This window comes from Kryptolebias marmoratus, linkage group LG6, assembly GCF_001649575.2.
Source record: "Kryptolebias marmoratus isolate JLee-2015 linkage group LG6, ASM164957v2, whole genome shotgun sequence".
NCBI lineage: Eukaryota > Metazoa > Chordata > Actinopteri > Cyprinodontiformes > Rivulidae > Kryptolebias > Kryptolebias marmoratus.
Window position 1 is genome coordinate 11,870,483 of NC_051435.1, and position 24,030 is coordinate 11,894,512.

General features: G+C 39.9%; 1 protein-coding gene across 2 annotated transcripts; it reads left to right on the forward strand.

The window, feature by feature from the left end:
* The first annotated feature begins 51 nt into the window (after positions 1–51).
* Positions 52–4,247, forward strand: cdca7a (cell division cycle associated 7a). Of its 2 annotated transcripts, none has more exons than XM_017422643.3 (10): positions 52–667; positions 1,314–1,454; positions 1,537–1,662; positions 1,756–1,956; positions 2,051–2,131; positions 2,229–2,420; positions 2,503–2,631; positions 2,724–2,873; positions 2,951–3,087; positions 3,164–4,247. In XM_017422643.3, exons 1-10 carry the CDS (start codon positions 647–649, stop codon positions 3,198–3,200), a joined length of 1,215 nt encoding a protein of 404 aa, XP_017278132.1. In that variant the 5' UTR covers positions 52–646; the 3' UTR covers positions 3,201–4,247. The 2 variants fall into 2 exon arrangements, with proteins under 2 accessions (XP_017278132.1, XP_017278133.1); XM_017422644.3 differs by having other exon boundaries at positions 1,540–1,662.
* Positions 4,248–24,030: the final 19,783 nt, after the last annotated feature.

Consider the following 24,030-nt stretch of genomic DNA (forward strand, 5'->3'; position numbering starts at 1 on the left):
ATACCATCCAAGTTCTGTCTCATTTCCCCTCATCTCTTTGTATTAATGTATGTTATTCCATTTTAACCAGTTTCACAAAGGAAAAAAAAAAACAAATCACATCTTCCTGTTTCATCACCCTATTGTAAATTATCCTCCATTATTATTATTTTTACAAAATGTAGCCCACAATAAATGTAAATTATTCACAGATATCTATCAAAAGGTTTAATATAGTCTGTATTTTACAAGGGTCTATCTTTAGTCTTGTGAAATCTGCTGGAGTTGGAAAGGCGTCAACTTTTTCCCCGCGTTGTATGCAAATGGACCAATGAAATGTTCGCGCCACAGCGCAGTGCGTGGAAGGTACATAACAAACTTTCCGAACCAAAGCGTGTTTAAGTTCAAATAAATTCGTAGCAACAGCACGTGATTAACTTCAGGGTTCACTTCAATTCTGACCCCGTGTTATTTTGCCTGAAAAATCCCGCGCGTGGATAAACTTTCAGAGTTTTATTACGCGGCTGCCAGGACCTTCGCGTGGCGCGCGAAACGAACGGAATCTGGCGGCTTGTGGCTGCAGGTCCTGCTTTGTTCGCTGCAGAGCTGCTGCACGGTGTGTCTCTGTGTCCCTGTGTCTCTGTGCTGCACTGGTGTTGTTGGAAAAATGCCTATCACCCGCTCCAAGGTAAGAAAATCCCACCTGACTTTTAAACAGCAATAATGTGTTGACATCGGTGTTATTGTGTCCTCCTCAAACTCCATGCCACAAGCACAGATGAGTCATTACTTTGGATTCTTTGAGCAGGGATCAAACATCAACATCTTGATAATAGGCCTAAAAAATATGGTGCACATTCTTTTATTTCCTGATCACTGAATAATAAGAAGGTAACTTGTTTTTAAGGTGCACAAACTAACTCTTACATTAGATTTAGTTTGATCTTTGTGCTCAGGGGTGTGTCCTGTAGTATCTGAAATTACTTATATTACTATTAATCTGTGCATAACACACAGAAAGCAAGTAGTTCAAGAGGTTTTATAGATATTAATTTTGTAAATAGAAATATTTAAAGCATTAGTATTAAAGCCTTTTGATATCATTATATTTGAACATTCCAACTGCATGCATTTCGATTTGTTAAGGCTCACTGTAATGTGTTTTATGTCTAATTTTAAAAAGATAACGTAAAAAAGAAGTGCACTAATAAATGTCTTATCAGTGTTAAGCTCGCCCGTCTTGCACTGTTCGTGTGTGAAATATGTTTTAGGATCTATTTTCACAGAAAAACAAATACAAACCTTACCCTAACTCTTGGTTTTGTCCCATCCAGAAAGTGGCAGCCCAGCCTCCATCCACCAGGATGAGTTTGAGGAGCTTCCGCAGCGTCCCGCTGGTTCCCATGGAGACGTCGTCCTCCTCTTCTGATGACAGCTGTGACAGCTTCGGCTCTGACGGAGGCTTTGCTCATACGGTAATGGTGAAATGCCGAGTTCGACCACCGCCGCGCTCCCGCCTAAATGGTTGTTGCATCTGACGCATGTTGCCCGTTTCAGAAGAGCGCCTTGACAAAGACGAGGAGGAGGACGGCGGAGATGCCGAAGGTGTTCGAGGCTACGTCAGAGGAGGACTCGTGCAGCGGGTCCGAGGAGAGCGAGATCAGTACTCAGATAGAAGCAATGGTAAGAAAAACGTAACCGAAGAGGTTCTGCATCTCTAAATTAAGGCCTACACCTTCCCCTTTAACTGTTTACTTTTTTTTTTTAACCTTTCAGAAAGTAAACGTTGAGCTTCCAAGACGTGGCCGCAGGTCGAATGCCCTGAAAGTTGCTTTGACGTTTCCCTCGAAGACGACAAGCAGGAAGAGGCCTGCGTCCGAACCGCTGCCTCAGCCCGAAGTGCAGGACTCGGAGGAAGAGGAGGAGGAGAACTTTATGAGCAAGAGAGCTCTGAATATTAAAGAGAATAAAGAAATGGTACGGTCTCTTCCTTTTGTTTTACAGTGATTACTTCAAACTATGATTTGTGCATGGCACATGTTAATCATGCTTTATTATTTTGGTTTTTTAGCTTGCAAAGCTCATGGCAGAGCTGAACAAAGTGCCCGGGTTCTTCCCAGGAAGTCGGACGGCAATGTCTGCTTCGACCACGGTAGAATAACATCAATATATTTATGAATCCAGTTCAGTCAGATTTGCTGCACAGTGTACTGATTTGTACTCTAAATATTGATAATTCACCCCTTCAGCCAAGAGTGACGCCTCGGCGGTCCGTGGGAACACCAAGAGCTCTTAGGAGAAACCCAGAGCGGACGTCTCGGCCCCACACTCGGTCTCGTTCTCTGGTGGACGGACCCCCCAGCCCGCCTCCCGAGGACGAGCCCGAGGACAAGTTCAGCCTGGTTCGTAAGAGCCGCTACTACGAGGAGGTCGACGAACCTGTGAGTTGGATCCGATCATCGGCGAACGTCTCTGCTGTCCAAACGTTACGGTGTCGTGACTCGTGTTGGTATTTCCTCACAGCCGCGCCGTCAATGCTTCGCCGGCAGCAAGGCCATCCCTCACGTGGTGCGACCCGTGGAGGACATCGCAGAGTGGGAGCTGCGGAAGATCTGCCAGAACGTGCGCGAGAAAGTCTACAACAGCTCCACCGTGAGTCCTGCGCTCGCCGCGCCGCTGAGCTCAGCCGCCGTCGGTGCGTCAAAGTGACCAAGTGGCTTTTTTTTTTTAACTCCTGTTTTCAGGGATCCACTTGCCACCAGTGCAGACAGAAGACCATCGACACCAAAACGAACTGTCGTAACCCGGAGTGCATGGGGGTGAGGGGGCAGTTCTGCGGCCCGTGTCTCCGCAACCGATACGGAGAAGAAGTCCGAGACGCTCTGCTGAACCCGGTACGTCCTGAAACCTTTCTCGTTTGGATTGTGATCTGCGCCGCACGCACGGATCCTAACTAACCTACCCGCTGCAGGAGTGGTGGTGCCCGCCGTGCCGGGGGATCTGCAACTGCAGCTTCTGTCGAGCCCGGGAGGGCCGCTGCGCCACGGGGGTGCTGGTCTACCTGGCCAAGTACCACGGCTATGATAACGTGCACGCCTACCTGAAAAGGTGAGGAGATTCGAACCGCTCCCCCGGTTCTTCGGGGACATTACGGGTCCGTTAACACAGCTGTTTTCTTCTGCAGCTTGAGAAAGGAAATGGAGAAAGAGAGCAAGGAGTGACGAAGACGCCGCTGCGGATCTTCGAGCTGACTGACGTTCCTCCTGGCCAGTGGAAATGTTTCTCTCCGTGTTCGAAGCGTTGTAACGCACAAAGCTTATTGTTCCGGTCCGGGGCTTTATTTTGAGCGCTGACTGACAACTGGAGGAGGCGCTCAGCCGCTTTCCTCCAGCTTCAAACTCAAAATGTTTCCATAATGATTTTAAGAATGTGATTATTTGTCAGCGATAGGCTTTGCGATTTCAACTCGGAGACGATTTCCATCCTGAGATGTACATATTTCATTCATTTTATAAAATTTTCTAGCTGAATCTTTCTTGCTAAGAAGAGTTTTCTTTCTGCTGTACATTGTTTTAAATGTATTGATTTTAATCTGCCTGCGTAGAACCATAATAATAATAATAATAATCACCCTCCTTTCTGTGCCTTCAGCTTTAAACGAATGCTTGTGTTTTTACAAGTTTATACCTGTGTTTAAAGGGTGGAAAAAAAAGCTTTTCTTGTGTTCTTTAAAACCACCCAGTGATCTTCCTGCTTTCGGTCTGGATATGGGGGTGGAAAAAGGGACACGGCCCGAGGTCCACTGCCTCTCCCTCCTCTCAGACCGAGAGGAACTGTGATAAACTACAGCGTCTGGTTAAATCTCCTTCATTAGATAACTGTCGCTAATGGTGTGGAAACAATTAGCACACTCTAATGGGAATCTCATACCTGTAAATCATTTGATCCCCGTTAAAAGCACGTCCTCGCTCTGCTCCGGTCTCTCTGGCTCATTTTCTGCTGTACATCGCTAAGTAGGAACGGTTGAAGTAGAGTTATAGATGCCTTTTTTTTTTTTTTTTTTTCCTGTTCGGGGTTGTGATCCGGTCCAGAAAACGACATAAAATTAACCTTTGAGCCGTTCGCCTTTGAAATGCACTTCGTGTGACCTGTGGTTAGAAATCAGTCCCTGTGGGTTTTTTTTTTTTTTTTTTTAAGTCTTCACTGTAATGGCTGCAAACACAATGAAAATCTGCTTTGTGTTCATCAATAAAGCGTTAATCACTGCAGAGTCGTGTTTTTTTTCTTGACTGGAACGTCACTTCCTCCGGAGCTGGAGATGTGAGGGGGGGGTGGGGGGGTTACGTATGTTTCCATCGATGCCAAGAAAGCGTGTCGGTGTTTATGGTTAAGTTTGCATTCCTTCAGAGTAAAGCTTAACAAACGGCGAGGAGGTTCAGGCTGTCAGTCAGCTGCCTGCACAAGCTCGAGTGGGTCAGATAATCACCATTTACAGCGGCTGCACCGAGCTGAATTAAAGGTGCAACACGAGTCCATTTCAGTCCACACACACACACCGTTTTAATGCTCAAACCAGAAGGCTACATTCAGAAACTTCTAGGTTATTACTATTCAATTAGAATGCAGCTCATTAAATTGTTGAAAACTGCATGAATGCTCATTAACTCTGAAGTCTAAACCTGAGTCAATAATTCACACATCAGAGAGGCTGGAAACGGTTTAGGTTTCGTGCAATAAAAGACAAAAAATATCTTAAGAATTTATCTTTTTTTCCCCCTTTAACATCAGCACCAAAAATTACAAACTGATCATTTTAAATCTGCGACATGTTTCTCCGTTATTTAGGTCTTGGTGTTCAGAAACTCTAAAAATACGAGGGAACTGGTTTGAGTTCGGACAATATGTGGAAAACCAAATAGTCTAAATGCCATTTTCTAGAGGGGATGGCGGCCTCAGCTATTATATTTCATGTAATTTTCCTTTCTTCTCGTTTGTGTTATCTTGTTGCTGCTGCGGTGTGTGAATTTCCCCCTGCAGGGGGTCAATATAACAAACACAAAGTTTATGAATACAAATATCTATAATACAGGTGAACCAAGCCTACGCCATCGTTAAGATCAATGAGGTTTTTCTTTGTACACCATAAAATCCAGAGTTACTGAAGACAGATCATGGCTTCTTGTGGTCTCTCGTGGCAGAACTTCCTGTTATAATTTATAGATGTTTGCTGTTCGTATTGATGCAACCCAAATATTATCTTTTTTTTAAATCTTGTTTGCTGAGAAGAAACAGAGACAGTGAAGGTGAGTTAAAGATTCCTGATATATGTGATGCAGAACAATGGAAACAGGATGGGATGGCTGCACACTTTCTTCTCTTTTCTTTGTTTTGCATTTTATAAAATCTGAACGAATTCTCTGATCCTTCAGGCTGATCACAACCTTTAGTACTTTCAGGCTTTGAACCTCAAGATAAATACTCAACTTTTCCATAAAACTGTTTAGTTATTGGGGATCCCAGAATGCATTGCTTTTGTGATCAGTAAACAAATCCAAAATCACTAAAAATCTGTACAAATATATTTATTAGGGTCCAGAATTTATTTTAGTTTTGTTGTCTAATGTTTAGCTCTTTTTGTTTCAAGTCCTTCTGTTGATTACGAACAGTTCAATAACAGTTCAATAATTATTGTCAGTCTTTTATAAAGACTGACAATTGTTTAGATTTTCTAAATCACTGATTAAAATGCCTGCTTGTGGTATATTTTTGTTTTTGTATATTTAAAGAAACTTAAATATGTGAAACAGCATTTTGTTTATTCATGCTTATTTAGTTTTTTTTGGATAGTTTGTACTCAGATTTTAGAAATTCTAGCACAGTGTATTTTTAAAATTTGGATCCTGTTTGACAGATTTTTATTTATTACTGTGTTATCTATTGCTTTGAGGCTAAAATAATGCACATTTCCCTGTTCAGGGACAAATACATTTTGTTTTATGTTGTTTTTTGTCTGATTTTATTTACCCAGCCTCTATCTTTGTGTTTTAATTTGGTCATTTTGTGTCTTTTTTAGATACAATATATGTTGCATATCTCGGTCATTGTTATTTTTTAGTAGTTTTATTTATTTTTTTGTTTTTTTTGCATGAATTCATTTGATTCTCGTTGTTTTACTGCAACCTAAGAGCCCATTTCATCACTCTGAGTCTATAAGTAACTTTAAAAATATCAATATGTGATCATTTCATAAAATGAAATTCAATATACTCATTGACGAATATTCGGTGCAGGGTAAATGTTTCCTCCTATTTCCCCCAGACATTTTTGATATCATTTTGTTATGCAGTATTATTATAAGTATTAAGTGGCTCACTGGAAATATATATTTTGGAAAAAGTTAAATCTGTCCTTGACAAAGACTTTTGCAACGGACTAAAAAAAAAGTACCGATGTGTAAAAATGACCCACTTATCAGCTCAAAATAATTCTCCCACTTTATAAATTCAGTCATTTTAATTTTTTTCCTATAAGTTTAGAGTCCAGTTATAAATAACCAACAACATTATAGTAATACAATCCTGTTTTTGCCAACATAAGTATAAATAAAGCTGAAATTAAAACATATACTTCTTTTTTCTTACGCCTTTCTTTCCAAAAGGAGCATTTCAAAAACTATTATTGGTCTAATAAAGATGCAATTGAAAATACTAGTCCTGTATTAAATATCAATGATCATCCACTTTGGGGTGATGAATATTTAGGGAAGTAATTGTTTACAACGCTCAAGCATTGAGCTGATCTGGTAATCAGGCTATGAAATACAATATTTATTCATTAGAGCAGATTTAATGAGGCCTTGCGGCGCTAATTATGAAAACCAGTGTAGCAGTAAATGAGTAGCGCTCGGCGGTGGGCTGCGGGGTACCTGTGAGGAGGGTCTTGGGGGTGTTGAAGTGCCCCTGAAGTAGCATGCAGATGAACATACCTGCAGACAGGTTGCAGATGGGGGGGGGGGCACACCTCCGAGAATGATGCCTGGCTCTCCCCGACTCCTCCAAAACAAATCCAAGTAATCTGCTTTATTCCACATCAGCACACAGCACAGTGGATAATCTCATAGCCTCGCTTTTCAGAGGGACTCGGCGAGGCTTTTAAACATTGTTTCATTGATATACTGCCAGCTATAACTCGGAAACAGCCGTCTATTTGTATGCAGCTCTGGAGATATGTGGTAGGATTTCACAGCATAATATGGGTTTTGATTGACTGATATTTTCATTATGGCTGCAGGGTAGCGTGAAGACTGTTAATTTGCTTGAGAGTCCTGCAGGTCTACGGTGATTGTAGCAGAGCCAGAAGAAAAGCTGAATAAATGAAACTCACGGGGCACAATCACAATCTGTGGGTCAAAATCAACTGATTAATTATAATTTAGAATCAATCTGTCAGGCCTCTGTAATAAACACTCTTTCAGGCTTGCTGCTTAATAACCAGCTTTACATGGTGCAACACAGTACACTGTATAAAACTACATTATTAGCTCCGGTACGTGATGATGCTTGGATAAATGTTTCTGATAATATAATAAGGGAAAAAAAGAATTTAGAAGAAAAGCGTGGCCACACTGGCTGTTTCTATTTTTGATGCAGCTCATCAAGAAGACTTTCCACACAAGTCTCTACCCCCCCCCCTCCCTCCCTCCCTCTGGCTCTGACCTCTACATCCTGTGAAGTATAGTGAGGAAAGTGCTGTTAAATGCATAGTGAGTGACTCTGGGTGGCAGGAGGCTTATGACATGTTCCTTTCCTCCTGTTCCAGCCAGGAAAGTGATGGAAACAGCAGTTTGGTCCAGGTGTCAGGGACATTATCAAAGAAAAGGGCTGCCTGCAGTTGCTCCATCTCACAGGAAATTGCCAACTCACCCTAACAAAGGAAGGCATAAGTGCACTCGCTGCTGCCTTCAAGGGGAGCGTGATAAGATGACATTATAAATACAGAATTGTTCACAGAGGTGGAGGGGTAGGCACATCAGGCAGCTGAACTTGGCAATTTAGTTCCTCGTGCACACGTCCAATAGCCTCTGTGGGATTATCTAAAACAACATCCGCTGCTCATCCAGCGGGAGAATCGTGCTTTTTTTTTTTCTTTCTTTTTTTCTAAAAATGGTAAAGTTTTAATCATTGGTGTGAAATGACTTGTGGCTGCTGCAACCAAACGTCTTCAGCTGCGAACTTTAAAACAGGAAGAGATCGAAGCGTTTAAAGCTTAAAATAATTATGCAAAATCCTATTGTGTCAAATATGAAATACAGTAAAAACACAACATATGATAAGTCCTTAGTGGTCTATAGGCTTTAAGGACTCATCTTCATGATGCTTCTGCAGTTTTACAAACAATCAGTCAATTATGTGCACAATAATCACACAATTTGTTCTTTTAGGAGTTGGTGACAAAGTCCACTCAACAGCCGTAAAAAAAAAAACATTGAAAAGTATCTAAAATGCATATGAATTATCAATGCACTTTTCCAGTAAATTATCTTTTTTGAATATACTGTCATGTAAGGCTGCTGGTGCTCTTCATCATGTAAAAGAGGCTAAATAGTTCTCCTCATCACCTGAAGGGGGAGCTCGAATACAGGTAACTCGTTCCACTTTGTCTCGCTTCAAACTTTCAACAAGTCTTCAGAGCTTAAGAGAAAAAGAAAAAAAAAAAGAAAAAAAAAAGCTTGAACTATTATATATCATATAATTTAACACAATAAAAGGATTCAAAGCACAAAAAAATCAAAAAAACAAGAGTCTTTATTATGTGAAGGGGAAAAAAGACTGGGCGCTGATAGGAAGCTAATTATTCTGGGGTTAGAAAGGACGTCTGAGCAGAAGGTTCTGAAGGAGTCCAGCAGCACCAATGAGTTCAGGAACTGGGGGGGAAGCTGGTTTATTGTGGCGTTGGGGGGGTCGGGGAGGGGTGATGATTATGATCAGGGCTGTAATCTGTGAATCTGTTCATAGGAGCTGCTGGTACATTGGATTGATTTTATTGAGATCATATATTATAAATGGGGCATGGAGGAGCTCGCAGCAGCCTCGAGATGGTGGCGCTCACGTGCTTCATTAATTTTTACTTCATTAACTCTCTCCTTCAGAGGCGGCAGCAAGAGAATTCACTGCAGGTCATGAAGCCGGGGGCCTGGGGGGCAAATGGACACAGAAGCTGCAGATGACTTTCAGTGGCCCGGCTGCAGCGGCGCTGTCACAACAAATCAGCAGCGCATTATACATAAAGTGAGATCTACCAGTGTTTATGTGCGCTGTCACTTCATCTGACCTTTTATGTTCACAAAGAGTAAAAGGATGTAAAAGCTGAGGAAAGAGTTTACTTTAAAAGTACTTTTCTTTTCTTGGTAATTCTGCAAAGAGTGTAAAGTTCTGGCAAAAAGGCACTACGAGTCTATTCACAATGACAATCACACAGGTTCATTTTGAGATAGCTGTTCTATTTTCCTGCAGAGTGTTTTTTCTTTTTTCTTTTTTTTTTAAACTTACTTTTTTTGCCTGAGTGGTGCTTCGGCAGCCGCTTTTTGTCTCACAGCAAGGAATTTCAAAGTCCCCAGTGGGCCCTTTAGAATGGACCATTTGTTTAATATTATAGCCTTAAACCTAACAATATCAATCAGTCATGAAAGCACCTATGCATGCCGCTGTGCCCTGCATCACCATTAACTCCACACAAGTGACGGCCTCCGTCGGATCGCAGGGAGAGCAGACGGAGGGTGTCGGGAAGTAAATAAATGGATGGTGTTGGTTTGCTTTGGCACCCCCCCCACCCGTCTCCCCCCTTCGCCCAACTCGACCACCTCATCCACCCTCCTTCCTGTTTATTTGTTGTTTTTTTTCCCCACCACCTCTATAGGTGAGTGAGTGTGTTCCGGTGGGGAAGCAACAATAGACGCAGAACTTTTCGAGAAAAGTTGGAGCAAAACTTGTGAGGTTTGACTGAGTGTGTGGTGAGAAACAGTCTGGCTCTGAACTAAAAACGTGCTTGATTTGAAAAGACGACAGAGTAACACAAATCTCTTTTTCTTAATACATACAGTATCTATGTAAAAGCTTGCTCTCATTCATCGTAACCTGCTGAGTTTAAGGTTTCTACATTAAAAAAAACTGTGTATAAGATCATAACTGACTTGGCTGTATTGTCAGAAAACACATAAATCTGTCTAAAACATGCCCATCTTAAACTTTGTTATAAGGTGGACCCGCAGAAATATGAAAACAGCGATATTTTGTAAAATTTTACATATATTTTAAGCAAGAAAGCAACAATGTTTTGTTATAATTGTCAAATAAGATGCTAAAAAAGGGCTCAATGCAAGATAGATTCTGGTAAACACTCAAAAAATATCTTGTAAACATAAAAATGCAGATAAAAAAAAAACAATCCACAGGATTATATGGTTTTCTTTCACGATGAACTGACCAAGTTGCAACTTAATCTAGCAAGACATGGTCAGTGTAATCTTTAAGGTTTAATTCAGTCTTTGTGAGCTGAGTTAGATTAGTTTGAAAGCAGTTGGTCAAACTAATAAATAAAATCTGATTTGTTTAAATTCAGTCTACATGGATTAAAGAAAAAAACAAAAACGACTCTTGCTGTTTGAACACTGGGGCGCCTCCAGAACGCTTTTTAAAAAGGGTGGCAAGATGGGGGCCACTGGTCGTCTTGGGGTGGCACACCAAAACCACAACCCATAACAGATTTACTGGATTTCAGGAGTTTTATTAAGATGTTGCCACATTCAGGGTGTTGGAACAAGAGGGGGTCAGGGGGACTGCTGGAGTTTTTGGGGCCAGCAGATTTATAGGGGGGGCTATTGCCCCCCTCTGGTTCCCCTTGGTGGTGCCACTGTATGAACACGTACTTTATTTAATCAGTCTTTAAAAAATTAAAATAAAACAGATCTAACTAAAACAAGATGAGGGTCTTGACTACACTACTCTGATAGGTGCACGCTGTGCCACTTGGTGGAAATGACATCAACGTTAGCGACACATCAGAATACAAAGGAAGAACATTCACAGTAAGAATTTGCCCTCTTAAACTGCAGCTTGGTCTTTTATTTGATATTGGTTATCATTTTATTTCAGTATTTAGCTTTGTCAGAACACAATCAAAGTTTAATGGCAAGACAAAGAGAGTCAAACATGGAGAAAAAATTGTTTAAAACAACACTGTTCCTCAGACTGAAGAAGTTTTTTAGATAAAAGACAAAAATTTTTAACTAAAAAGAATCCGTCCACAGGACCTGACTCAACCTTGTTAGATTTTTTTCCTACCTGGATTATTGAGCACCAGGACACCGCTGTTGTTTCTAGAGCATCTTAAGTGACGAAGGCAGCTACATCATCACTTCTCACAATATTTATTTGCCAAATTCATTCAGATGAACCAAAAAAACGCCTTTTCATAACAGAGTTGGTAAAAATTATAGGTATTCTCACCAAACACAGTTTGCATGTGGATGAGCGGCGCAGACGCCACCACTTTCTTCTGTGAACCTAGCAAAAGATGCATGGATTTATCAAACAGGTAATTAAATTTAGCTCAACCAACCCAACTGAGAACAACAGTAAATAAGTGGAATCAAACAACAACAACATAGCCTAACTTTAAAGGAAGTTATTAGAACTGTATGAAAGATGCATTCTTTTAGGTTTATGCAACAGGCTTTTTTTGAGTGTAGATTAAGCCTAAACTCACAAAATTTAAGTATTGAAAGCACAGCTCCATAAAAGTCAACTATCCATGCACTTTGGTTGTTTTCTATGAGTGCGTAGAAGCTGCAGAGATGTTTCACACAGTTGCCTTCGCTGAGCACATCAGCAAGCGAGCGCTGAGTGCTTCTCATCTAAAATTCCTCACATTTCAAATCTGTTACGACAGCTGTCCCGCAGAACATGTGTGAGATCCGTTTCACCGCACATGTTCAGATGATGATTCCCTCATTACGCCTGACATCAGATAATATCTCCAAAAGCTAACAGTTTGACCAAATTTAGGAGGGGAAAAAAAAACCCAGAAACAAAACAAAACAAAACAAACAAAAAAAAAAACCCATTCTGGGCGAGCTCTTGAAGGGAGAATTAATGGGAGCAAAACAAAAACAGCTCTTAGACAATTAGCACCATAGACCACTCTGTAATCTTAAGATTATTTTCACCACTTAAAAGCAGCACACATGGTTCGTGTTGTGGCGGGGCAGAGCGAACAACAGTCGAGAGGATTTGACTTGGTCTCGCCAATCTGCATTTCCTTTAACATGCCTTTCTTCTGCTCGGTGTGAATAAACTCCAGCTGCAAAACATCAGTGTTTGTCTTCAGCTGGAAAATCTCTCTGAAGATTTTTCCCATGAGGATAAAATGAAGGAGTCTATCTGAGCTGATTTTATGCAGATTCAACGTTTAGTTAATATGTTTTGTTTTGCCTCTTTGGTGAAACATTTTGAAATAAATCTGGAAAAAAAAGCATGCCTACTACCCTGATATACAGACATCTCATAGATGACCTAAAAACAGACAAACTACTCTCCTCTGATGAAAACGTGAGTTCAAATAAAGTGAAATTAATCTACTTTTCTGCAGTACCGCTCCTCAGGGCTCTGGAAACAACCCTGAGGGATCCCGCTTTGAGAGGTGCTACATGGGATCTGGTTAACAGAAACATCCCAAAGCTATGTTCATTTAAATAACACATTGTATTTTGTGGATTAAAAAAAAAAAAAACTGTAATTGCAAAATCTGTAATTTAACCCTGGGGCTTGGTTGCTTAACCAAACATGCTTTGGCTGGTTAGTCACAGAGGAAATGTCTGGCACACAGATTGAATTTGTTCTCTCTAAAGTCAAAGGCAGGGAAACAATTAAGTGTCTGCTGCACATTTCACTGTGTGCCACTCGACACAGTTTTTCACATCGCTGGGGCAATTGTCTGCAGAGAGAGCGTCGAGACAAAGCCATTACTTCCGACGTTCGGAAAAAAAAAGATTGTCATTTTCTGATTTTGAAACATTTCAATTAAGCCGCCGATGGAGATAATAAACATAATGGCGCGAAACTCTGCCTGTTTTCTTTTGTCCTGTCATGTCCATTTTCAGGAACAGAGGTGCACCCAGGAGGAGCTTTGGTCCCAGAGGAGTGTGTTGGTGAGTGTGTGTGTGGTTTTCCGTCCTCCAGATCCCCCCCCACCCACATCCTCTCCTGATCTCACCTCTCTTTTTTTTCCTTTTCTCTGTCTAGTCCTTTCAAAACAAGGTGAAGTTCAGCAAAGTTTCTCTGCAGAGATGATCAAACAGTCACATCACTAATGGCGACGGGTGACAGGGCCAGTGAATACAGATCAGCTTTAATTGTGGTGGGTCTTACTGCCACTGTCTGTCAATCTGGGCCTTTGAATACGTGAAAATTTGCTCTGTTCATTCTGTTTAAATGATGTATCCAATTAAACGCTTCAAAATTCACGATCTTCAGTCAAGGTTAAATGAAAGCAGTTAGTCCTGTCAGCGAGGTGATTAACAGCGGCCTACATCGGACACATTTTTGTGCAAAAATTCAAATTTGGGACTAAAGGATGAATCTATTCATTACATGCAGTCGGGCTCAATAAATGTCCAGCTCTTAATCGCTTCGTTCATTTTTTTTTTTTTCTTAAGCATCCTGGTATTTCAGAATCAATGTTTTATATACACCGATTAAATTTTCACATTTGAAAAAGAACCTTTTGTTTGTTTTTTAAAAGTAAAAGTCATATTTGTTACGCCTCAAAAAAAAAAAGAAAGAAGTTTTAGCCTTTCAAAACATTCTTTCAGTCACAACCCAGAGTAATAATGCCAAATAAAATTTGTCCCATTAGCTTTTTAACTATGATTGAATGGACACTGCAAACCCCGCTAAGCAAAACAAAGAAAAAGCTTTTTGACAATTGACATTAAAATGAACAAGTGCACAGCAGCTTGGGAATTAATTTCCTCTCCGCAAGATGAATGTTGTACCAGGTTATTAATGAGCATATAATATGCTTGTGCAAGGAAGTTTTCTGTGTCGTTGTGATAAATGTGACGAGGGAGGTGAGGAGCATGTAGACTAATGAGTATCGTCTGGGGATCTGATCCCTTCTGCCCTCTGGGGAGAAGAGGCCTGTCTGAATTTCACACATCACATGACGTTAATACCCCAAGGTCCAGCGGTCAGGCTGCTGCTCCGTCACTTCTGCTTCATCCAGGCTCAGGTTTCACTTCATCCACTTCAGCTGACAGCAACACCGTCAGTGTCTTACAGCGAAGCTTTAAAGCCAGAAAGACCCACAAAATTAAACCTAATTAAGAAACTAAATCTGCTCAACTTCTTCCACATATTGATGAGCATTGTGTCCTTGAATAAAAATTATTTTGATCGGACGCCACCTGCCATGTGCGTTTGTTTAAACAGCCGAAGTGGCAGAAACTGGGTCAACTATGGTTCATGGAAAAGTAATTTGGGACCAAGGAGCCCAAGAATTTTGAAGCATTGGTACTTATTTTAGGATTTGACAGTTGTCTTACTCGTTCTTTCCCTATTATTTTGTGTTTAGCAGCAGATTCACTCTTCTTTTTCTTCTACAACTCCAATATTTGTTTACCTACAGACTACAGCCAGCCTAATGTAGCTTGGTTTTTTAGAAGATTCAGCCGAGGGCTTTGTTTACATCGAGTACAAAATGCTTCTGTGGCAAGATATTCGACACATATTTATAATTTTTCTTGAGATAAATCAGTTTGTAGTTATCAGAGGAAGAACAGTTGTTGTAATTATTGGCAAAAATATTGTGAGGTAATAAAAGAATTAATGTGAGACAGGACCACTTTGCTCTTGGCCGTCATCTTCACTTATGGTTAAAACATTGAAACTGAGAGAATTTTTGTTCACTGTCTGCTGCAGGTAAAATACTGACTGTTGATAACAAGAACAACTTAGCTCAGCTTTATGGTAAAACCAAAAGCATTTTCCTCAAAGGGTCCTTGCAGAAAAACCACGTGAATTACCCATTTTTTTTTCCCAAGAACATCTAGAAAATGTTCCAAAATCACACCGGAAACATGCAAAACGTGCTGCACATGGTAATTTAACATGTTTTTACAGGTGAAAACATGTAATTTTCCACATGTAAAATCATGTGTTTTTTCCTCTGGCTGCTGTAGGTAAGATACTGACCGCTGATAACAGCTCCAAAGAAAGGAACTTTAAAAAAATAGGACTATCCATTTAACAAAGGATAGAAGCAACCATCAACTAAGACAGTAATTTATACATATCCTCACACGTGTAAATCTAATGTATGAATAAAAGTCAAGTTGCCACATGTTTGCAGAGAGTCTTGTGCAAATTGCTGTAAAAGTTACAACGGAGACAGAATGCAGCAGGAGCGGAGGAGAGACTTTAAAGCATCACAGTTTTCTATATACTGAGTCTCAGATGCATAATGGGACTCGGTCCTGAGGGCCAAGATGCACATTTGAACGGCTGCCAAATACACAAACTAGGCTCGCTCTCAAGGGGTTCGGTGAATAAAGAAAGCAGTGGATTAAATCAGATTTCTCCTCAAAACCACTACTCCTGCACACCACTCCCAGTGTAGAGACCATTTAATCTCTGGAAGGGGCCAAACATCAGCAGTTGGTCTCCTTTAAACAAGTCTGACTAAAGTAGAAAAATAAATAAAGCCTTGGGCGCTGCACTTTAATGTATTCAATTAACTGGGGTCCCTCTAGAGAACTCCAGCTCACACTTGGATAAAGAGAGAGCGTATCGCCTGGAGATGAATACGCTGAATGCACTCATTCTGAAGACCATGATTGGAAATCTTCCTCAACAGGTTCTTACTTAATTAAACTTCCCTTCATCTGACTTTCTGTGGCTTTCGAGGGAAAATTGGCAGCGGCATATTCAAAGCCGGGGAAAACTTTGCTCACTATTGCTTGTTGTTTACGGGGCAATTCGGGAGACTTGTAGGGCCCCGTGACATCCTCCAGCATCACGGTGGAAAGTCAACTCTGCCTGAAAGAACAGAGAACTATATAAAATCTCCAGTTCAATCACAGACAATTATGTGGTGAAATGAAAGAAATTCAGCAGCCGTCAAGTCTGAGTGGGAGGGATAATTATCTGGCAGTCATTACTGCTCCCATTATAGCATTTAACCACATTCATATACTGTATGAACATACTGCACTTGTTGGAAACATGAAAATAATCAGAGCAGCCGTTTCTTGGAAATATATAGTAAGAAATATAACGTGTTCATCACCATGTCCTTGACTGAAAGATGTATGTTTGAGTGAAATTTACCTAATTATCTCCCATATTTCTCATGAGAATCCATTCAAAGTCTATCTGTACCTTATTTTCCCTCTGCAGCCCCCCTTTGTGCAGCAAAACCCCAACAGTATTCTCTCTCTATTAAAATCAATCTCTCATCACATCACCTACATTCACAATTTGCGGCACTTTTTCCATAACAAATCAACTTAATCAAGCTCATTAAGTGCCATTATTAGCTATTTATTGTTATCTCAGACATTGTGGGGCTGACAGGTCCACCCCGCCCACGCTTGTCCCCCCACTCTTCGAAACCGGGACCTTTGGTTGTCACAAATGGCTCGGTTCTAATTGGCCTCAATTGTGTTATCCTTGCAAAAAAAAATTAAGAAAAAAAAGAAGAAAAGTGAGGTGTGGCACCATTTTTGGGCTACAAGTTCAACATCTGTATCTCTTGTCTGAATTCTCAAAGTCCTGTGAAAACTCATTCGCCTGAGGAACGTCGGCATGGAGATGGTGTCAAAGGCGTTGTGTTTCGGCGTGCCATTTAAATGCTTCGGGTTCCTCCTCGTGCTGCGTGGAGAACGGATTTCCACAGCTGTCGGGGCGACGGACGGAGGAGCGAATCCCAACGTGCTGCTACCTGCACACAATAAACCTGCAGGGTGGTGGTGTTGACTGATGAGAAGGTGGGTAAAAGTGTGCTGCCATCACAAAGGTGGGGGTGGGAGGTGCAGGGGAGTTCGTCCCATCGCAGGAGTTATTAAGTTTGTCTCTCAGACACACTTGGTTTCACCAGGGTGCCCGTCCCTCATTCATAATAGATGCTAATCTGTTCAGGGCTGACTGATGACAGAGCTTCCTGCCCTTCATAGAATTAGTCCTCGGCTTTATCAAAGGACCCAAACTGCCTGCTAATTAGACTCATTTCCTGCTGCATGAATTATTTATTCCCATTGTAACTGATCAGAGGCGATTGTGACGCATCATGCTGCCTCCAGTTTTCACACAGATGTGCATACCGCCGCAAAATTCTTTCAGCTGAGCGTTCGGGAAGCAAAGGTTGCCTCAGCTGCTTCATCAGTCATCGTCGACACGATGCTGAAAGGAGCCTTATAAACTGGGGGGGAAGAAAGAGACGTGGATATTTTGCAAGAAAACACAAATAAAAACAAAACAGTAAACTGTTAGCAAATTTTAAAAATGTCACCTGACAAAATACACCCTAAGGTTGGGGTCGGGACCCCAATGGGGGTCCTGAAAGTGGAAGTGGGGGTCCTTAGATAATCTACATATGACAAGTTACAATTAAAAAATGATTTCCTATGGCTTATTTTCACTATAGCTGTTACAAAGAATAAAAGCAATAGTTATAACCTAATTAAAACTTAGACAGCTAATAATCAAATGATGCCCTCCTTTTAATGCATTAGTGAGAAACACTGAAATATTGCAGTGTTGGGGATTCTTAGATAATTTACAGATACCAACTTACAATTAAACATTTATTTCTTATGACATATTTTCACTATAATTTAGGAATTTAAAGGGCTAGTTCAGCTCTATGGAAAGATTATGAACAAGCCATATTTTACCTGATGTAATTAGCCTTTTAAAAGACCTCAGTTTGGACAAATAGAGTTTATATCTGACCGGACTGATGAGCTAATGACTAGTCAGAGCAGAAACAAAAACTAGAGGGGGTGGTTACCATTTGAAACAGCTCCAGTCTCAAAACATTTAGAGTTTCTCATGTGAATGCTGTTTTATAAATCCTTTCTGTCACAGTCAGGTTTGTGTTTCATGGATCTTCCTGCAGGAAGCACCAGAAGTGCCACAGCTAGCTGCCACCAATATTCGAACTCGCTAATAATGACAGAATTCTATGGAAGGAGACTGGAGAGACCTTTAGCAATCCACTCTTTTTAAAACTCTTTTTCTCTAAATTTAAGTCATTCTATGAGCTATCTACAACAGGTAAGATATTAACTGTTCATAACCTTTCAACAAAACCCCACTTAAAAAGGCATATGCAATGCTCTAATGTTCTTTAAGTGTCGCTGGTTTGTTTTGTTTCTGCAACTCAGAAAAGACTCGGCCTGTGGAAGCAGAAAGGACAAAGTTTTTAACTAAAATGACTAAAATCCAGAGGGAGCACATTCACTGGGAAGCAGAGAAACAATTAAAGCAACCAATCATGTTCCTAATGGTCATGTGGAGAATCGTAAAAAAGAAAAAAAAAACAGACAACAAAAACCCCAGATGCACATCTCTTATAGAAACTTTAGGATGTTCCAGCAGGAAGGTTCATGGATATATTCCATAAGTTTTATTCTCCTCATCAAACATTCACTGCCTAATTACATCTACTTAAGCAATTTTGTGAAGGGAGAAAAAAAAATGTTGTGCCTAATTGCATTACTATCTGGAAGGCAGAAATATGTGGAGCGAAAAAACATATAGCAACGTGAGGGAACTGTTAATTAGTCACATATTTGGCATGCGTTACCGAACGGCACATTATACGGCCGGCGCAGATAGGAGGGTGAAGGCTTCTGTTCCCCGAAACTGTAATCAAACAAAGACAGATGTACAGATAAACACCACAGGGAAAGTTTGGCACGATTGTTCAACTTGCACACCGAGATGATTTTTTTTTTTTTCTCGAGATGATATATTTCAAACCACAATACCTCCTGATAAGGTTAATACAAACAGTCCAAGTATTACAACAGCGTGAAATGTGTAACTGCTGAAATATTCATGATGGGGCATTGTACTGCGTTTCAAAAGCTCCTATTTACAAATCATGCCCAATACAATGTGCTCCAGAAGCCTGCCATTTTCTCCCTCAGCGTGGGTCAGCGCACAGTAAAGCTGAGTTTTATCTCACAATTTAAAAGTTTATTCAGACTTTGAAGCAGGCTTCTAAAAAAATACCCTTCGTTCCATAATAACACTTAAAATGCTCTTTTGGTCGCCATTTTCACATGAACAATAGGAAATTATGTTGAGGCAAGAAAGAAAAAAATCTTTTATAATGAATACCACCTTTAGTGATTGCAAATAATTGCGTTAAGTGGGTTATTTGCCTTAGGTCGGGGAGGGTGACTCCTGTATAACTAATATAAGGATGTGAACCCTCACCCTCACTGATGAGGTCTATTCACAGCTCGGCTGCCCCGTGCCCCCTCCCGGCTTCTTGTTCTCCATCGCGATAAGAAGTGATGTCAAAGTTTCAAATCAGTGAATTTATACTATTATGTGGCAGAAAGCAACAGCAGGCGCAGTTTCTGTCCTCGACGTGGAGGAAGAAAGGGAGCTGAGGAGAGAGCAGGAACTGTGCAGAGAGAAGAAACTGTAAAAAATAAAACTTCAAACGCGAATAAAAGAAATGGATTAAACAATCAGAGTATCATTAATCACTGATACTATTTAAATCATCAATATCTGTAGATAAAAAGTGACCATACTTGAATATTCTTTTACTTTTTTGTCCTTTTTTTATGTTAGAGACGCAACCATTCAGGCTTACTCCCAACATCATCTTCGAATTACTAATTAATCAAAAACGCACCTTATTTTGGGAAGAGGGAAGAAGCCAGAGTATCCGGAGAAAAGCCACGCCTGAACGCAGCCGAACAAATTTCACACAGAACGGTTCGAGCCCAGGTCTGTCGTGGAGACGGGTGGAAAGTGACACAGATTATCAGCTGAAGAAGAACTTTGTGACATTTGTTTGGAAAGAGGATGGAGAAGCACCTTGCCGCCAGCTAAATGTTTACAAAAAAATTTATTTAGAATATGGAAAAAGACAAACACGACTGAAAAAAATATGACAATTTGAATTTTACTAAGAATAAGACTGTCTGGTTTTGTGTTTTGTTTATGCCTATTTGTTAACAAAACTATTAATAAATGCATCTAAATGCATACTTTAGCCCATAAATACCTTTGCACTAATGTATTGTTTTATTACTTATAGTTTTTAACATAATTTAAACAGTTCCAAAGGGTTAAACTTTAAAGGTCAGGCAGTGACGTGCACAATTCAGACATCTTGGTGATTTCTGTCGTCACGGCATCGATGGTCTTTGGGGGTTCAAGAGAGAAGACAACAACCCAAAGCAAACACCAAAACAGGTCAATTATTAGTTAAAAAAGGGAAAAATATTTGGTCTGATCTGAAACAAATTATGTTTTTAAAAACTTTTTGAAAGTGAAAAAAACTCGAGAAGCATTTTGAAGCTCTAATCATCCAACCAAACATTCATGAAGACGAACAATAACTAATTATTACATTTTATGATATAATCTAATTCTCAACATGAACATTCTGTTGTTCCTATTCTATATTTTAATCAACATATTCAGTATCAAAGAATTTTATGATAAAATTCATCAGACTAAAAATAAATCACCCTTAAACTGATCAAATTAACCAAAACACAACCATGTTAGGTTGGTTTGAAAGTTTTCTTACTTATGGTACCCCCAAATGAGCTGCAGTGGATTAAAAATGTTACAACACAAACCTAATTATTATAATATAAACTAAATGAATCTAAATCTTAAATCACAATCTCAAAACAGACTTTGGAAACAAACTTCTCTCTGCAAACCTGAAACTCGTAATCTTCTGTAAACCCGACTATGAAACAAAAACGACACCTGTTTTGTTTCCGTGTTGACCTTTCTCATCCGGCTGCACTGGGTTACAGTCTACCTTTCAGGGGAAAAAAAAAAACCCCTTCATGGATTATTAGCTGTGTTCTGGGTGTGGGTAAAATAAACAAAAATATAGAAATGACTGCACGCATTGTCCTCCTTTTGAAAAGAGATGCCCGGGGAAATCACGAAGAGAACAAAAAAAAACAAAAAAATCTGGTTGCTGCCATAATTACTTTAGGGTATCCGCTACTCTCTTATGGAATATATCAGTGGCCGCCACGTCTGGCGTTTGACCTGCGTTAGCTGCAGAAATCGGAAGCAGACGGGGGACGAGGAACGCACCTCCCATCATGGACCGCTCAAACAATCCCCTGACAAGAGCTAGAAAATAGAAAGTCTACAGATACTGACCAACTGGACAAAGACGAGACAAAAGGCTCCAACTCACCAGAGAATGCCAATTTCATTTAGTGCTACATACAGTTTATAGTAAAAGAACTGAGGACCTGTTGCAGATGGTTCTTTGAGTGACTTCGGTTTGGAGAAATAATAGTCCTGACCAGACTGATGAGCTAAAGGCTAGTCCGACAGAGCAGTTCATTATATTGCCGTCAGATTCATATTACAGTTATTTACATAATCTAGTACATGTGGTTATTTGTCAGCACAAATAGCAGCAGCAGCTAGATGTAGCTCTTCAGACGCAGCCTCAAGCACTTCCTGCACAATATCATAATATTTCTGCTAGAAATCCTGTGTATGGTCAAAGCTGATCTCTCCGAATTCTCCAGACTGAGATCGCTCAACGAGCCATCTACAGCAGGTAAGATAATAACTGTTCATAACTTTACCCAACTTCATTTCAAATGATCTGAAGTATCTGGAAAGAGATGCACATAGCAAGAGTATGATTCAAAAGTGCAGGGATAGTTTTAACAGGTCTGAGGAAAATAAAATGCTGACAGAATGTGGTGATTCGGGTGTTTCATGATTTACTTGAATCTGAAAAAACTTGTGACAAAATAATTAACTTTGATGGCACGTCATCTAAAATCCCAATGTAAACATAAACCACTGATTTTCAGATAATTCAAATAATATGTTTAATTAATTACCTGAGTTTGTTTTTTTTTTTTAAAGTGTGATAACCGTCACGCCGGACATGCGTAAAGAAATCCTGTGTGAGCGGCACGTTTGCTTTTATTGCTTCACCTCGTTTTCTGAACAAAAAAAAAAAAAAAAAAAAAAAAAACATTTCTAAGGTGGTCAAGAACTGAGAAGACCAAACGCTGAGCTTTTGAAAGAGAAAGGCTTTCTGGTTGTGGCTCGGGGGATAAAATCATTCGACACCTATCAGAAGGTCAGCGCAGGTCCACATGTTGAAGCGTCCTTGTGAAAGATACCAGACCCCGTGCTTCACCCCCCCCCGATTACGCTCTCTGCTGAGTCTGTGTGTGTGATAGCAAAATGCGCTCTATGGATGGAATACAAAGCACTGAATAAATGAGTGTGTGAATGTGACTTGTCCTGAGTGCTTTGAGTGCTTGACAATGCATTTCATAAATGCAGCCTATTTCCTATTCCTACTTGATGCAAGACTTCAGCTGCTGAACAGTTCGGAGCCTCCTTGGCTTTCTTTTTCGTTTTATAAAGCACTACATGTTCTCGGTCGGTGACAAGTTTGGACTGCAGGCAGACCAATTTAAACTCCTTTTTCCAAGGAAGCAACATTTGTACAGAATCTTTTTGTTTTGAATGAAGAAAATGTAAGTGTTTATTGCTTCCAAACCTGTTATAGTCTTAGTGGGACAGTTTCCAGTTTCATCCCCGATAAATGTGGCCCCAGATTGCCAAAAATGTGACCTTCTGACCTGTAACGTTTATTTATTTTTCCACTCTTTAAAAATCATTCCAAATGTTGATTAATCAGATTATAAGAAAGATTAAACTTCACCCAAGATCCAGAAAGTGCACCAATTTCTTTAAATATTCCTTATATATTTTGTTCCTCGTATGGTGGCAATGATACCTTTAATTTTCTGAGATTACTGTAGTGACAGGAATGATGATTTTATTTCCTGGGATGTGGATCGTTTGGCTCAGCTCACCAAAAAGAACCCTCTCTTTGGCTCTTAAACGGCTCCAAATCCCATAAAAGAGCCAAAAAATCCTGTTTGACTGTATTGTTCAGTTTAATCTTTACTGTAATAATGAGAAAATCTAGAAATTATTTCTTAAACAGGGAAATCTTTCATTCCCCCCACATTCTTTCCCACACAGGTGAACTCCTTCCTGTTTTTCCTGAAATATTCTGCCTCTCCAATTTGTTGCTAATTAATCTAATTAGTTTTAAAATGTCTCACCTGCGTTCTATTAATTTAAAATAGTATTTTTTTTAAGAAAAAAGAGAAACGTTTTACCTTCTGATATGTTGACTTTGAAACCATTTTAAACAAAACTGGGGTTAAATAATTAGAAAATAACATCACCAAGCTTGTCTGAAAACGTAGCTAATCTGAATGGCATTTAATTTAACTGAACTGAACATGAAATAAAAAGACTGATTTTTTTAAATAACTTATTGTCTAAAATAAATAATAGTTCCCTGATAAGTTATAACTAAAATAATAAAAAATAGTTGGGGATTCTCCAACAACATTTGTTAATAAGCAAACACACAGAGGATTATTTGTAATCCTTTAGTTTGAAAAAGAAAAACTTGCAAAATACCCAAATTCTGTGTTAATAATTACCAAAATAAAAAGTTTCACAGTGAAATCTTTTTTTTTTTCTTTCCTTGAAGCTGACATCTCTGGTTCTTTGAGCGTTTTAAAATATTTTTTATTTTTTGATCTGTAAATTGGTGTATTATTTGATGGAATCACATTTTGAACTTGTTAAATGTTCCACGAATGCAAGAAAAGAAAACATTGAGATTCTTTTATCCCACTAATCAAACAAGCTCAGATACATTCAGACACATGTAGACTTAACCGAGATCGTCGCAACTCTTCGCAAACAATCGAGC